Source organism: Crinia signifera, chromosome 12 (assembly GCF_055691185.1).
Source record: "Crinia signifera chromosome 12, ASM5569118v1, whole genome shotgun sequence".
NCBI lineage: Eukaryota > Metazoa > Chordata > Amphibia > Anura > Myobatrachidae > Crinia > Crinia signifera.
Window position 1 is genome coordinate 50826199 of NC_139228.1, and position 15700 is coordinate 50841898.

At 49.1% G+C, this 15700-nt stretch overlaps 1 protein-coding gene across 8 annotated transcripts in view; it reads left to right on the forward strand.

Annotated features, from left to right (window-relative positions):
* Positions 1-15700, forward strand: part of FOXN3 (forkhead box N3) — a 92711-nt gene that overhangs the window by 26344 nt on the left and 50667 nt on the right. For 5 of the 8 annotated variants that reach the window (XM_083166463.1, XM_083166457.1, XM_083166464.1 and 2 more), the window contains exon 2: positions 6727-7280. In XM_083166463.1, coding sequence (XP_083022589.1) covers positions 6741-7280 — 540 coding nt within the window. In that variant the 5' untranslated portion in view covers positions 6727-6740. Of the gene's footprint in view, positions 1-5586; positions 5608-5673; positions 5878-5999; positions 6020-6726; positions 7281-15700 lie in introns of those variants that run through there. The other 3 variants (XM_083166460.1, XM_083166459.1, XM_083166462.1) reach the window with 3 other exon arrangements.

Consider the following 15700-nt stretch of genomic DNA (forward strand, 5'->3'; position numbering starts at 1 on the left):
AAGGACTGGAATGTAATGGGACTTATGATGGGCAACAATACAATGCGCTAGTTCTGTATCTGCTTTGCCTCGCCCTCCTCCCTGAGTACTTACCTGTTGCAAGGTGGATGAGACACGGCACGAACACAGTCTTCGAACCCCACCCAATGCAATAAGTGCCACTTTTAGGGTTTGCACAGGACGAGGGGCAATATGCATCACTGCACCTATCACAGGAAACTTCCTCAAGCTCCACCCAGCTCTTCTCATACCAACATGCCTCCAGCATCTGCTGGAAAATTAGTGCTTCATGGGTCTGTGCACTAAGCTTCAGAGAAAGATACCAACCAACTCCCATCTTATTCATGCAAAACCAAATAGTCAGATCCCTCTCACTGTAGTAACTACCTGGAACCGTCTGCCTTGTGAATGGGTTATTCTGCCACCAACTGGCTCCAAAACCAGCACCTGAGGCTGCTTATTCCCCAGGCACCTACAAGCTCTTCTCCCAGGCTCCTACCACAGGCACCTGGAACCCTTTCTCCCAGGCTCCTACCCCCGGCACCTGAAACCCCTTCTCCCAGGCTCCTGGAACCGGCAACTGAAACCCCTACTCCCAGGCTCCTACCACTGGCACCTGGAACCCAATTCCCCAGGTTCCTACACTGGCATTTGAGACACCTTCTCCCAGTCTCCTACACCACCACCTGGAACCACTTATCATGGGTCTTACCACTAGCACCTGGAACCCCATCTTCTATGCTTCTACCACTGTTATTTGGAACTTTTTTACCTAGGCTCCTACAATCGGCATCTGGAACCTCTTCTTCTCCTAAGCTCCTGCCACCGGCATCCGGAACCTCTTCTCCTAGGCTCCTGCCACCGGCATCCGGAACCTCTTCTCCTAGGCTCCTGCCACCGGCATCCGGAACCTCTTCTCCTAGGCTCCTGCCACCGGCATCCGGAACCTTCTCCTAGGCTCCTGCCACCGGCATCAGGAATCTCTTCTAGGCTTCTGCCACCGGCATCTGGAACCTCTTCTCGTAGGCTTCTGCCACCATCATCCGGAATCTCTTCTAGGCTTCTGCGACCGGCATCTGGAACCTCTTCTCCTAGGCTTCTGCCACCGGCATCTGGAATCTCTTCTAGGCTTCTGCCACCGGCATCTTGAACTGCTTTGTAGTGTGCCAAATCCTTAGCGATGGAAACTAGTTATACAGGAAATAGTGGGTTCAGCCAGAGGTCCCTCTTTTTTTGAAGGTAAAAAAATATTATTTCATAAACTTGAATATGTGTTTTGCATGACTGCAATTAAAAATAGTCGACGTCTACAACTTGAGACGTCTAGCCCCACATATTCTTACTTCAGACATTTGTTGGCTGTTACATCTCATTATTCATGCATGGTCTGATTACACTGTAAGGGGTACAGTCTTTAATTTGTGTTAAAGGTCCATTCCCATGTAAATCACATGTGCAGGACAGTTACACTAGTGCAGTGCTAGCAAGCAGCATACAGCCGAAGTACATTGAAGAATCAGGTGTGCGGCCAGACAGAGGAGCGCGGTGCGGCTGGAGCTATGTGTGACCAGACAGAGGAGCAAAGTGGGGCTGGAGCTGTGTGCGGCCAGACAGAGGAGCATGGTGAGGCTGGAACAGGGCAGATTTATTTAGCTCGGGGAAGTGATAATGTGGCTAATCAGTGATAACCGGCTAATCAGCTCCTAACTGTGAAATTACAGGCTTGGTTTGAATAATGACCGGTAGGAGCTGATTGGCCGGTGATAAAGACCAGACACTTTATCACTTCACCGAGCTTAATAAACCTATTCCTGAGTGCGGCCAGCCAGAGAAGCGAAGTGAGGCCAGAGCTGTGTGCAGACAGACAGAGGAGCGCAGTGGGGCTGGAGCTTTGTGCGGCCAGACAGCAAAGCGCGGTGAGGCTGGAACTGTGTGTTGCCGGAGCTCTGTGCTGCCAGACTGAGGAGCGCAGTGGGGCCGGAGCTGTTTGTGAACAGACTGAGGAGTGTGGTGAGGAGGGAGCTGTGTGGGGCCAGACAGAGGAGCGTGGTGTGGCTGGAGCTGTGTGCTGCCAGACAGAGGAGCACCATGCAGCTGGAGCTGTGTGTGGCCAGCCAGAAGAGCGCACAGAGGTCAGAGCTGTGTGCGGCTGGCCCTGTGAAGTGTGTCTAGGAATTATAGTAACAAGGGCTAAAGATTAGTTTTGTCTTATTACACGTTAAAGGGATTTTAATTGTAACGCACAAAGCCCTGAGGCCAAGTCCCTGCATGTGGCGCTCACTAGTACGGGGGAGCCAAGAGCCTATTCCACAGGCTTGACTGCACTGAGACAGAAGGAGGTTGGCTGCAGAGACTCAGCACTACCGAAGGCACGGCGGACTGGTGGATGGGGTAGTCTTATTGAAGGGGTTAAATGGCATATGGACTATGAGGCTTATTTACCAACAAGGATATAAATGTGCGGCACTAGTGCCCTTCCTGATTCTGCACCTCAGAGATATTTATCTCTGCCTGACTTGGTTTCACGACCAACATTGTCCCTAGTGTGGGGGCATGGGGTGGTAATAGTGACCCGCATGATGTCATCACCTCGCTGACACACATTGGTCACTTTGGGATCGATGATGTAAGCATGTTGGTTTTGTTTTGGGTTTGCAGGACTCTCTCTCTCTCTCTCTCTCTCTCATGGTGGCTGCTTGTGCGGCGTGTATACCCCTTGCCCTGGCTTTCAATGGCCGCGTGTATACCCCTTGCCCCGGCTCCCGATGGCCAGCTGTAAATGACAATGGCCTGCTGAGCACCTGTATACAGGCCCCCAGGGGTCTGCTGTAAACCTGATGGTGGTTATAAAGTTTAGTGCTGGGGCTGTTACACTCCACACAGCAGCTGCTCCCAGATCAGAAATAAACGTTTACTTTGCTGTGAAAAGTTTATAGACCCCATGAATGGGATCATTAGTGCCCTATTCACAGTATAATGGGGACTACACATGTAGCGATTTCAGGAGATTGCTTAGAAAATGCCCCTACATTGCTGTGTGTGTAGGGCATAGTGATAGTGATGCACAATCCCTCATGCTGAATAAATCTATAATCGCCGTTTCCAAAGCCGATGTTCTCACCGGAGAACACTGACAGAGCGCTCAGTGGCACATTGCTGCACAGCGCTGTGTGCTGAGCGATCCAGCATCTCCCTGTGTGCAGGCCCCGCAAGTGGGGTTACATGAGCTGGATGTACTGTATAGCCACATGGCCTCAGGTCTCATCTGTCCTCTGCACAGCCTCATTAGTACCCGTGGATATTGCGTGACCTCCCCAAGTTATACAGTGTAGCTGCCACATACTGTGCCCCAACGCTCAGGATAGGCTCCAAGAAGTAAGCAGGTGGTGGTGTCCCGAGTACTTCATAAATTAATTTTATTTTGTGATACCCAGTGATATTCAGTTTATAGTTTTTTATTAATAAAAATAGTATATTCTAGCGTTCCACCACATCGTTTTTTTCCTCCATCGATGGGGGACAGCCAGAGAGCACACTATGGCTCAGTACAGTGTCTGGACACAGAGCATAGCGCCACTGTCGAGAAGCCCCCACTCTCGGTTCTGATTGGATGACCATCGCTAGGGCGAGTCTCTGGTCATGTAGACTGGTTGTGGCAGTCGCCCTGGTGCCATGAGTACATGAGCAGGGCGGGTAGGCGGTGAGGTAGTGAGTGGGGGAGGTGATGAGTGAGGCTGGCAGGAAATGAGGTGAGATTAGTGGGCCGGTAGGGAGGAATCAGAAACTGACTGAGCCGGGCAGGTAGGGACTGAGATAATGAGTTGAGTAAGGCATATGAAGTGAGGGAGGTAGGCAGTGAGTGAGGCAGTAATGAAGTAAGGTGGGTGAGGTAGACCGGGAATGAGGTGAGGTGGGCACTGAGTGAAGCATGCCGGGAATGAGGTGAGGTGGCACTGAGCGAAGCAGGCCGGGAATGAGGTGAGGCAGGCACTGATCTAGGCAGGCCGGGAATGAGGTGAGGTGGCACTGAGTGAAGCAAGCTGAGAATGAGGTGAGGCGGGTACTGGGCTACGCAGGCCGGGAATGAGGTGAGGTGGTACTGAGCGAAGCAGGCCCGGGAATGAGGTTAGGCGGGCACTGAGTGAAGCAGGACCAGGAATGAGGTGAGGCGTGTACTAGGGATGCCAATTCCGGGGCATTTTTCTATCCCGGCGAGCGGGTTCAGTGCTGCGGCCTACGCAGGGTGACCCATAGGTCACCCTGCACAGGCCGCAGCACTGTACCTCCGGTGTCACAACTCGCTCGCCTCCCAGCTGCACACAGTCACGCCTAACCCAGGCAAGTTCTTCTCAGTGAAGAGCCTCCAGTAGTTATAGAGAGCGGCGGTGCGGGGAGTGTTTGGTTGGCTGCACAGTGTGACCTCTGACCATATCACGCTGTGCGTCTGAGCTGCACAGGAGCAGCAGGGCAGCCTCTGAGCAAGTGCTGCCCAACATTAGACTAGTCCGATTCAAATTCAAATATTGGGGCCAAATTCCCAGGATCCCGCGATTGGCCACCCTAGCGGGTACTGATTTGACGCAGGCCCGGGAATGAGGTGAGGTGGGCACTGAGCTAGGCAGGCCAGGAATGAGGTCTGGTGGGCACTGAGTGTGATGCCCAGGAATGAGGTGAGGCGGGCTCTAATACCCCTTTCACACCAGCCTAAATTCCCGGGTTGAGTCCGGGAACAACCCGGTACTACCGCTGGTGTGATAGGTACCCGGGACAAATTACCAGGCTAATTTGCCGGCAATCCAACCCTGCTAGGTAGCAGGGTTGTTCCTGGGGACCTGGCTGGTGTGAATGGGGTAGGGTATACTTACCCAGGTTGCCGGTCCTCGGTGTGCTGTCCGGCCGGGAATCCACGCGGGCGCAAACGACGGGACAGGCAGTGGATGATGAAGCAGCTCTCCTGGCGGCAGTGAGGGTGCTGGAGAGCTGCGTCATCTTTATCCGCCGCCTGTCCTGTCATTTGCGCCGCCGCCTGTGTGGAGCCCTAGCCTGCGCGGAGGACCAGCAACCGGGGTGAGTATTCTTACCACCTCCGCTGACTGCCGACGTCATCCCGACGACTGCCCGCCTCCTCCCCACCTTCTGACTGTCTCCTTCCCACCCCCTTCACACACCAGAAAATGCAGGGACTTTTCTGGTGTGAAAGGGTCCCAACCCGGGAATGTAATTCCCGGGTTTGTCCCTGCATTTCTGGTGTGAAAGGTGTATGAGTGAAGCAGTCCCGGAATGAGGTGAGGCGGGTACTGAGCTAGGCGGGCCACGAATGAGGTGAGGCGGGCACTGAGTGTAATAATGTCTAGATCCCCTTCAGTTTTGACAATTTTCCCATCATACCCTGGGTCCACGTATACACGGAGGGAGAATGTAAATCTGTGGCGTGCGAGCGTACAATGCAGCTAAAATAAAAACAAAGTAACCTAAATCTACACCTACGTGAATTACAGATAAAATAAAAAAAAACGTTGTATGGGCATCTAACAACTTCCGCCCTCACTGAACATCACATCCTGTAATGAAAACTGAAGGGGATATACTCTCTACCCGGAGATTGAGGTGAGGGAGGCACTGACTGAGGCAGGCCGGAGAAGAAGTGAGGGAGGCACTGAGTGAGGTCGTCAGTCACCTCGGTCGCCCCCTCCTCTCTCCTCCCCCGGCCCAGGTCATGTGCGGCGGCGACGGCTGCTGTGTGGAAGTGTCCCTGCTCCGCCTCCTGCAGCCCGGCCCCGCTCCACGTGCTGCGCCCTCCCCCCCCCTCCTCAGGGCGGCCACCCCGGGGGGGAGGAGGAGGAGGAGAGTGGCCGTGCGGTGAGGCCCCGGCGCCGGGTAAGTCACATACCGGGGGCCAAGGGTCTGAGCCTCGGTCTCCTCCGCTCCGACCCCAGGACACCTAACCCGCCGCTGCTCGGGTCCCTCACCGACCGATCCCTGCACCTTTCACTGTCCGGCCCCCGGGCTCTTATATAATGTACAGGCTGTAAATGTGTATATATTTATCGCTGCACGGGGCTCCTAAATATGTACTATAATGTACAGGCTGTATATAACGTTGACCGGGGCTTCTATATAATGTACAGTCTGTATATAACGCGGAACGGGGCTCCTATATAATGTACAGGCTGTACATAACGTTGTCCGGGGCTTCTATATAATGTTCAGGCTGTATATAACACTGCATGGGGCTCCTATATAATGTACAGGGCTCTCCTATAATGTACAGGCTGTATATAAATATAAACACTGTACAGGGCTCTTGTTAATATACAGGCTGTATGTAACACTGTACAGGGCTCCTATGTAATGAACAGGCTGCATATAATGCTGCATGGGGCTATTATATAATGTACAGTGTGTGTGTGTATATATATATATATATTACGCTGCACAGGGCTCCTGTATAATGTACAGGCTGTATATAGCATTGTTTGGAGCTCCTATATAATGCATAGGCTGTATATAACGCTGCATGAGGCTATATCTATCACTGTACGGGACTCTTATATAATGTAGTTGGCAGGGCACCGTGGTTGGTGACTCGGTAGTTGGCACAGCGGTTGGCGTAGCTGTAGTTGGCCTGGCACCGCGGTTCGCATTGCTGTAGGAAGTGGCAGATGATATGTATCCTGGCTCTGTACCCCGCTACAGTAATTAATGCTATATTTTTGTCCCCCACAGGAGTCTCTGCCTAGATGGGTCCAGTCATGCCTCCCAGTAAGAAGCCGGAAGGCACCGGGATCAGCATTTCCAGCCAGTGTTTCCGGAGCGGTAGGTTATCCAGCCCCCTCCAAGATGATGATGACTTAGACTTCCCACCGGCTGCAGTCAGAGTGGGCCGAGAGAAAGGTGCCGTGGACGACGAGGAACTCACCAATCTGAACTGGCTGCACGAAAACAAGAACTTATTGAAAAGTTTTGGGGACACTGTATTACGGAGCGTCAGTCCTGTCCAGGACATTGATGACGACACTCCGCCTTCTCCCGCACAGTCCGACATGCCCTATGATGCCAAGCAGAACCCCAACTGCAAACCCCCTTACTCCTTCAGCTGCCTCATATTTATGGCTATCGAGGATTCACCAACCAAGAGACTGCCGGTAAAGGATATATATAATTGGATCCTGGAACACTTTCCTTACTTTGCCAATGCCCCCACGGGCTGGAAGAACTCTGTCCGACACAATCTGTCCTTGAATAAGTGCTTCAAGAAGGTGGACAAGGACAGGAGTCAGGTAAGAGCTCAGTAATGCTGTTCCCAATATAGTCGTATTGTCGACTCGACTTAGGTCGACATGGATGAAGGTTGACAGGTGTCTAGGTCGACATGGGACAATGTCGACATTGTTTTAGGTTGACAAATGCCTTAAGGTGGCCATACATGTCCCGATGTGTGCTTTGAGGTGCGCGCTCCTGCGTCACCTCATCACACAGTACAAGAAGTATGTGCTGCACATACTTTTTGTACTTGCTTTTCATCACATCGCATGCACAAGGCATGCAATGCGATGTCATGGATGCTAGTTAAGCACAGAAGGCACGCCCGCATCAGGACGTGTATGGGCGGCATTAGGTCGACATGGGTTTTTTCACTGTTTTTTTTTTTTGAGCAGACATGTGCCGACAGGCAGTATTTCACGCCCTACCATCCACTAGGGTGTGGTGGGGGAATAAAAATAGTGTGCCGAGCGCAGCGGGCTGCGGTTGACTTCCAACTGTGTCCATGTCGGCTGTGCCAACATTCGGGTCAAAAAAACTGTGAAAAAAACCCATGTCGACCCAGATGCCTGTCAACCTAAGTCGGGTCGATAATACGATCCACACCCTTGCCACCTAGGTATATGTGGAGAATCACTAACTGGGAATACCCCCATCTCTGGCTGGCTCCAGCAACTGTGATGCCTGCTGCCACCTAGGTACATGTGGGCAATCACTGTAACTGTGACACCCCCATCTCTATCTGGCTCCAGCGACCGTGATCAGCAGTGCCAGGCCTTTGGAAGGAATGGCAATGATTCTATCTGCTGTCGTCAGTAACCTAGTGTGTGAGGTTTCCTGAGATAATTAGTTGCTGAATGAGCGGTGTTTTTGCGTTTGCCGCTGTTTCGGGCTTACATGCATGTGACCAGAGCCCACCCAATTGTGTTCTAGGCAATAACAACCACACAGACTCGCTAGTACAGTATTTATGGTAAGAGTTTCCATACTGTACATTGAGGAGGAAAGCACGGAGAGTGTGTTGGTTATTTGCAGACTTTTAGGTCCGTGTAAGAGGGATGCGGTACCCTGCGCCAATATACAACGTTCATTTCAGTAATCAGCAATGTTGCATTTAAGAGGCATTTATATGGTCCATTGAAAGGCTGTGTGTGTGTATCTATCTATCTATCTCCGCCATTGCTGAATGAAGTTATAGGCAGAGTCCGTTTGCAAATGCAGAAAACATGGCACTGCATTCCAGGTTTCAGCATGCAGGACATATGCGCTTTGGAAACGCAGTGCGTGTTCCCCCTGCGCTGTAGCCTGGTGCGTGTTCCCCCTGCTCTGTAGCCTGGTGCGTGTGTCACGTGACGACAGATGCTATATGACCACATAGGGGAGCATTGGAATACATTCCTCTCAGAAGGGCTGATTAGCGTTGCAGTGCAGTATACTCATTCCTTGCATTCTCTTCCAGTGAGTGACAAATGTTAACCATTCGCAGAGAAAAGCACAGACTTGGCGCCATTGTCCAGGCTGTTACTGTGATGCGAGGGCCCAGACATTTGTTGTCATTGCTGCAGTTTATATTGCACAGTCTGTTACTGTCTGTCTGACATTCCTGCATGTTTTGGCTCCTCGATATTTCATATATCACACATAAATTAACGCATGCCCAGAATTATACAAGTACGATTGTCTGATACTGCAGAACGCCATATTTCTTATGCTGTTATATACGCGGACACTGCAACTGGTTGCGTTGGTAAAAGAACAGTACAGTTGGCTGAATGCTCCTTCCTGGCAGACTGCAGAGCTGGATATTACGGCGACTGTACCAGTGTTCCAGAGCTTCCTATCGCATCATGCTGCGCAAAGGGACATTAGGCTGACTGTAGTGGTGTTCCACAGCTTCCTATCGCATCATGCTGTGCAAAGGGACATTAGGCTGACTGTACTGGTGTTCCAGAGCTTACTATCGCATCATGCTGCGCAAAGGGACATGAGGGGACTGTAGTGGTGTTCCACAGCTTCCTATCGCTTCGCAAAGCACAGGCAGACATTACGGTGACTGTACCGGTGTTCGACAGCTCAATATTGCTTCTTGCTGTGCAGGCGGACATTACGGCGACTGTACCGGTGTACCATAGCCGCCTGTCAGTTCACGCTGCGCAGGTGGACATTACGGCGACTGTACCGGTGTACCAGAGCCATCTGTAATGTGTATAAGTGTAACATGGTGGAATTTGTCTGCTAGTGACAGACATTGTGCGTGGAAACATCCCCTCTGTACAGGTGTGAACATGTCTGTGTGTGACTTTACCTTCCTGGTGACAGACCGAGGAGACGCTAGATCATATGACTTACTATTTTTATGGCCGCCTTATCTGTCTCTGGCATTTTTATACAATAAAACTTTCCATACTTGTTGTTTTCATGTCTGGTGCAGAGACGTAAACGGACTTTACCAAGGTCAGGAGATGTACCACCTACCTGTGCCTGTTCCTCACAGATGGCACCCTCAGGCCTCTAAGAAACGCAGTGACATGGTAGTAATACCCCAGCATGTTCCTTATCTGATGCCTACGCACCAATGTAGCAAGGAATGTGTGATCTTTGCCACATTTAAGTGGTCACAAAAGATCCTTTTCCCACCAGACTGTGAGACTGATGTTCTAGCTGTATCCTACGCTTGGTGGATTAATGTGCCCGTATATCCTGGTGTGTCACTAATACCAGCGGCCTGTGGATTATATACTATGTGATATTACGGTTGGGTTCCTCCTGTTCGGCGCGATAGGTTCGCAGGCAGTGATATAGATTATGGCCTCCGATTAGTCATGACTGTGATGGTAGCAACAGAAACCTTGGCCAACTTGAAATGATTTGTCAATGGCTTCACCTTCATTACCGAAAGAAGATAATCCTTCGGGGGCTGAATATACCTATTGTAAATGATCATACCGCAGATGCTGTAACAGGTGTCACCTGACAGATCTCCGCAACCTGAGGGTAATAGGTTTTCCCACCAGCCTGGAAGCTGTTTTACTATTTTTACCTACATTCTGGTCTAAACGCCCCATCCAATGCTCAGAACTCTAGTCAAGAACGGTCTTCCATATACACATTATGACTGACGTTTAGTGTGTTGATGCCAAGTGTGCCAGCAGGGCCGAGAACAATTCTGCATCTTGTTCATGTAAATGTGTAGTACAACTTGTTTTACCATAATTACTGGGTGGGGCTAAGAATGAGCAGGTGACCTGGTCAGTGACTTCATCCAATAAAGTACGCATGCCGCTGCTGGTAACCTAACCCAATACTTCTGTTATTGAAACTTCTCTATGTATTAAGGCAGCATTGTGTAGTCTTGTTGCCCCGGGAACACACAACCATTGGAGACTTTGGTGTAGGGTGCATAAAGCTTGCCCATAAGGTGTTAATGTAAATGCATGCTTAGAAAGCACGGCAATATGTTTCATAGAGAAAACTTTGTATTCAGGAAAAGTATTGGAAGAATGGGTGCAAGTCAGCGACTTCATCCTTCCGGGTGACATTGGCATAGACTTGTGTAGACTGTTCTCCAGAAGGTGAAGCTGGAAGTGATGGTTGCACTGCAGGTTACAGCATAGACCTATGTCAGGTTATGGTACATATGGGTATCAGCAGACTTTCCAGGAAGGGCAGAACAAAATTCACACACACTTCACACACTTCACATCCTGCAGGATCATTGGTTTACAGTATCCCTGTGTTACGTCTATCTCCCCATATATGTATGTATATAGATAGATATTTATATCTCCATCTCGCCAAGAATCGCAGGCTCCCAGTTGGTAACCTAAGCTGTCAGTCAATGCAATCACCCTCCCCCTCACTATCCCTTTTGCCCGTGAGTTTCCAAACTCGCTGCCATCTGGTCCTCGGCTGCAGAGAGGAATTTTTCTTGTATATGTGTCGCCATGGCAGCGGCCTCACAGTTGATAGGGAGAGTAACCAGTTGCCATGGCGACAGAGTTCCTGATGTGGCAGTTTGTGCGTGCAGGGGGAGGCGGGCGCGAAGCTCATGTTGCGATGCAGGATAGGGGATTGCAGTCAGTCATTGGTGGGGAGGGAGCCACGGAAACATTTTACCCTCGGCCAGCTGCCCTCCTGCTGTAAATGACCCAAGTCTACAAAATGCCCCGTCACATGGGCGGCAGTGCAGTGTATGAGGAACTACAAGTGACAGCATTCCTTGTGGTGTACACCAGTCCTATGGGATGTTAAAGATAGGGATTTGTAGTGCGACAGCAGCTGGAGCGCTGTCTATGCTTACTGCTGTGTTATCACTTTGGGCCAGATGCACTAAGCTTCAAAAGTGATAAAAAGGAGAGTGATAAGCAACCAACCAATCAGCTCCTGCCTGACATTTTTCAAACGGTCTGATACATGGCAGGTAGGAGTTGATTGGCTGGCTGTTTATCACTCTCCATTTTATCACTTTTGAAGCTTAGTGCATCCTTTATCCTGTGTCACCATGCTACTGCTACAGAGTTACCACTAGTCATGACCACCTCCCAGTGGAGGGCAGCTCCTATATAGATTTATATACCCCCTGGGGGCGTGCGTGCGCACACACACACTCGCCACGGGGTTACTGTCCCTTCCCGTGGTTACTGTGTGTATCCCCTCCCTGGTGTTACTATGAATCCCCTCCCCGGTAGAAGATGTGCTGTGTGCGAGTAATAGATTATATTCTGCGATGACCCTTGCTCTGAAAGGTGGACTACAGGACCATTTGCGTATAGATTATGATGGTGATATATACAGTATATGGATTAATGTACCTACTGTGAATTACAAGGACATCCCAGAGGTCATGGACCAAGTGTGCAGGCCACAGTGTTACTGTCGCAGTAATTTATAGTCTATTATAGTGTGTAAGTGTCCTTCAGGTCATCACTTATAGCTGCTACATTCCGATGTCCTTAGAATGAATATGGCTCCTTGCAGGAGGTTCGTTATCAGTAATATATGGAACAATATCCTAAATAATCTAGTTATATACCCTGCAGGTTTGTCTGTGCTGCGTCTGGGGTCTGGGATTATGTGACTCCGAGACCACGCTCTATGTGCATTTCAGTCGGTCAGAGGCCTATTTACTAAGCAGTGATAACCAGGCTTTCCTGGCTTTCTGCCCTACAAAGGATTATTTTCAGTTGACCAAACAAGTAAGTTGGTGACTGCGTCCGTGCACTGAATGCTTGTGAAGAGTTATCCTATAACCGTACTCCGGCAGTGTCATAAGATTAGCTTCTCTCGATGTGAGACAGAATCGTGCGACCCGCGGGGAGACCATGTACTCAGCCGCAGGGATCTAAATGCCGAAGCTTAGCATTGTGCTATGGAGGTGTTAGCCGCAGGGTGGTATAGCCGATTACTGTGAAATTGGTGTTGTAGCACCTCTGTACCACTGTAGTACTATATTACTTGGTATATAGCACAGTTGCTGCATCAGATCTGTATTGATCCCATGTATTTATCTAATGTACACGGATAGCGGTGTCACAATCGCAGGTAAACAGGGAATTTTAAGGCCACGCTTGTTGGTTGGTTAATGTACCCATGTCTCCCCCATAGCACACTGTATAGCTGCGGGCTCTCTGGGTGAGACACTCACAGAGCAGGTTGTATCGCAGCATGGCTCCAAACGCTTGGCTAGGTTTCCAGCTTTAACCCTCTGCATTACGGGGAGGCTCAGAGCAGGGCTCGGGTAGAACTACTTGCAGCGCAGTCTACTTTAATGCACAGTCCTGTATGTTACTGAGCACCCAGTCCCTCACATTGGACCAGATGCACAAAGCTTCAAAAAGTGATAAAATGGAGTGATAAACAACCAACCAGCTCCTACCTGACATTTTTCACAGTCTGTGACATGGCAGCTAGGAGATGATTGGCTGGCTGTTTAGCACTCTCCATTTTATCACTTTTGAAGCTTAGTGCATCTGGCACATTGTCAGTCACTCCAGCTTCTGGTATCTGGCACATTATTATCTTGAGTGTGAGTGTATGGAACTTGTAGATCTGCATTTTTTCACTTTTTTTTTTTTTTTTTTTGTCATGACCTGCATCTAGCCTCTTTGCATGTTGTGGTGTGACTACATAGCACCCACTGTGTGTGCGGAACTTACCCTTTTACAATATGACTTATCCGCATTACAAATAGGAGGCACAAGCAGCTTCTCCGGAGTAAAATGACTTGGGTTGTAGGCTGAATGTTCCAGTGATGCTGAATCACTGAATGTGTTAGTGATGCTGACTATAGCAACAATTCAGATACTGTCTATTATTTTCTAGGATGCAATGATAGACACAATCTGATTGGACAACATCACCTCTTTTCATTTCTACAAGCTTAGTAATTTTACCTTGATGTGTTTCCCCGCTATAAGTCTGGCTGGATAAATCAGAGTCATGAATTGGAGGTATGTGGTTACTGGGACCCGCATTTCCCGCACCCCAGCGACACTAACAAAGATCGCTCACCTGTATACCGGCATCGGTTGTCTCCTTACCAATCCATATCTTCGAACATGCTGACACATGTTCTGTCTGCAAGGATGATTCCATTTAGAAACTCCAGAAGCTTGCAGAAAACAAGACCACGTCATCATTTATTTAGCAACATTCCATCTGGGGGTAAGCAGAATGATCGCAACGCCGGCGGTCCGCCTTGGGAATAGGGTGATGAGTGGGCCTGCCCTGCAGCGATGCCTGGAACTTCTATTGTGAGTAATCAGCTGTGTGGGTTGTTCCGTGATTGGATCGCCCAAGGCGCAGAGAAAGTCCTATCAAACGCAATACGGCTGTATAGAAAATAAAATAACTTGATTTCTACAGTAAATAAATATGACGCAGGAATGCTTAGTAATTCAGTTATTTCTGGTTACGTTCGCGGCATATGGTTACGTTCGCGGCATATGGTAAGAGTTGTGAATCTGTGACGTTGCCGGTTCCAGATAATTATATTATTATAATAATTTTATTTACAAGGTGCCACAAGTGTTTCGCAGCGCCATACAAAAGGAACTGTACAGGGAGACAAAACTTAACATTACATTAAATAAATAATAAAAATAGAGTACAGGTAAAAAGAGCGCCACAGTTCAATACACATTACAGCTTAAATGTAAGTAGTGGGGACTTGACCAATGTGCTACTAGGGACTGGTGGCCAAAGACTGAGATGAGTATAGTGATGAAGATGTCACCGAGTGTTTGAGTATGGGAGAGCTGGGAGTTAAATGTGAAGATAAGAGGTCTTTGACAACAGGAGGGAAGAGCGCCCTGCTCTGAGAAGCTTACAATCTAGTAGCTTACATGAATGGTGGCGGCTTCCACCTCTTATGTCAAACCCTGCACCTTTTTATATAAAGACTTTCCCTGCAGATGTGTCCTAAAACTGTTAATATTGGGAAAGGAATGACAAACCAGATGTTGGCGTATAAAAACCTCTTTTTGATGTACATTTTATAACGGCAGTATTTATCTAATAGTTCTAATAATGACAAAACATTTTATTGTCTTGCAGACTCGTATAAGAGTGATGCATTAGTAAGACGGGAGGAGGCGGCTGTGTACTGCTCTGCCCTGGTCGCTGTTGTACTGATTGATGGGAGTGTTTTACCTTACTATGGCCCTGTAGTTTTGGGGTATATTTAGAGGCCCGGTGTCATGTTCTATGGTGTAATATGATTTATATGGAGACGTCCTTGGCTTAGAGTCCTGTTGACATTTAGGTGCCAAGGGTCTTACAAGCGTCTTATTTTTGTATTTGCAGGCCAAACACGAATGTATTACGGCAGGGGTTGGGGTGTCTGCTTTATTACGTCCTGATGAGTGACTCTCTGTGTTCTCCGCAGCTGGGAGGATCTGGAAGAAATGTGTGGCATTGATCTGTCCATGCATACCTAGTCAGAGAATGGGTGATAACAGAGAACAATAGCTGCATTTCAGCACAATGTAGATTACCTGCGCCATGTTTGCATAGAATTGTGTGGATGTTATTAGGGTGTCTTACATCTGTAGTTGCAAGGGTTCTGCATCCAGCCTGGAAAGTGTCTCCCGCAACCCAGTATTTTGGGCATTCCCTTCTTTTTGAACAGTATTAACTTTTCTGACTGGTTGTGAATCTGGGGGTTCTGTAGTTTGGTGATGTATCTGCTTATTACAGGTAAATGCGGGGGGACCTTTGTGGGCGTTGGAAGACTCCTCATTACATATTTCACCTTGAGGGACGTTCTAACGTTATTTAAGGTTCTTGTTCAGGCCGTAACACAGTTAGCATTGCTTTCCTCTTCCATGGTTTCTGATTTCCCAGTTTGTGGGATAATCCTGTCCCGTGTTGGGACGTCTCAGTTACACGCCGTGCAGTGTGTGGGAAGAAAGCGGATGCAGTTTCTCCTGTCTTTTTG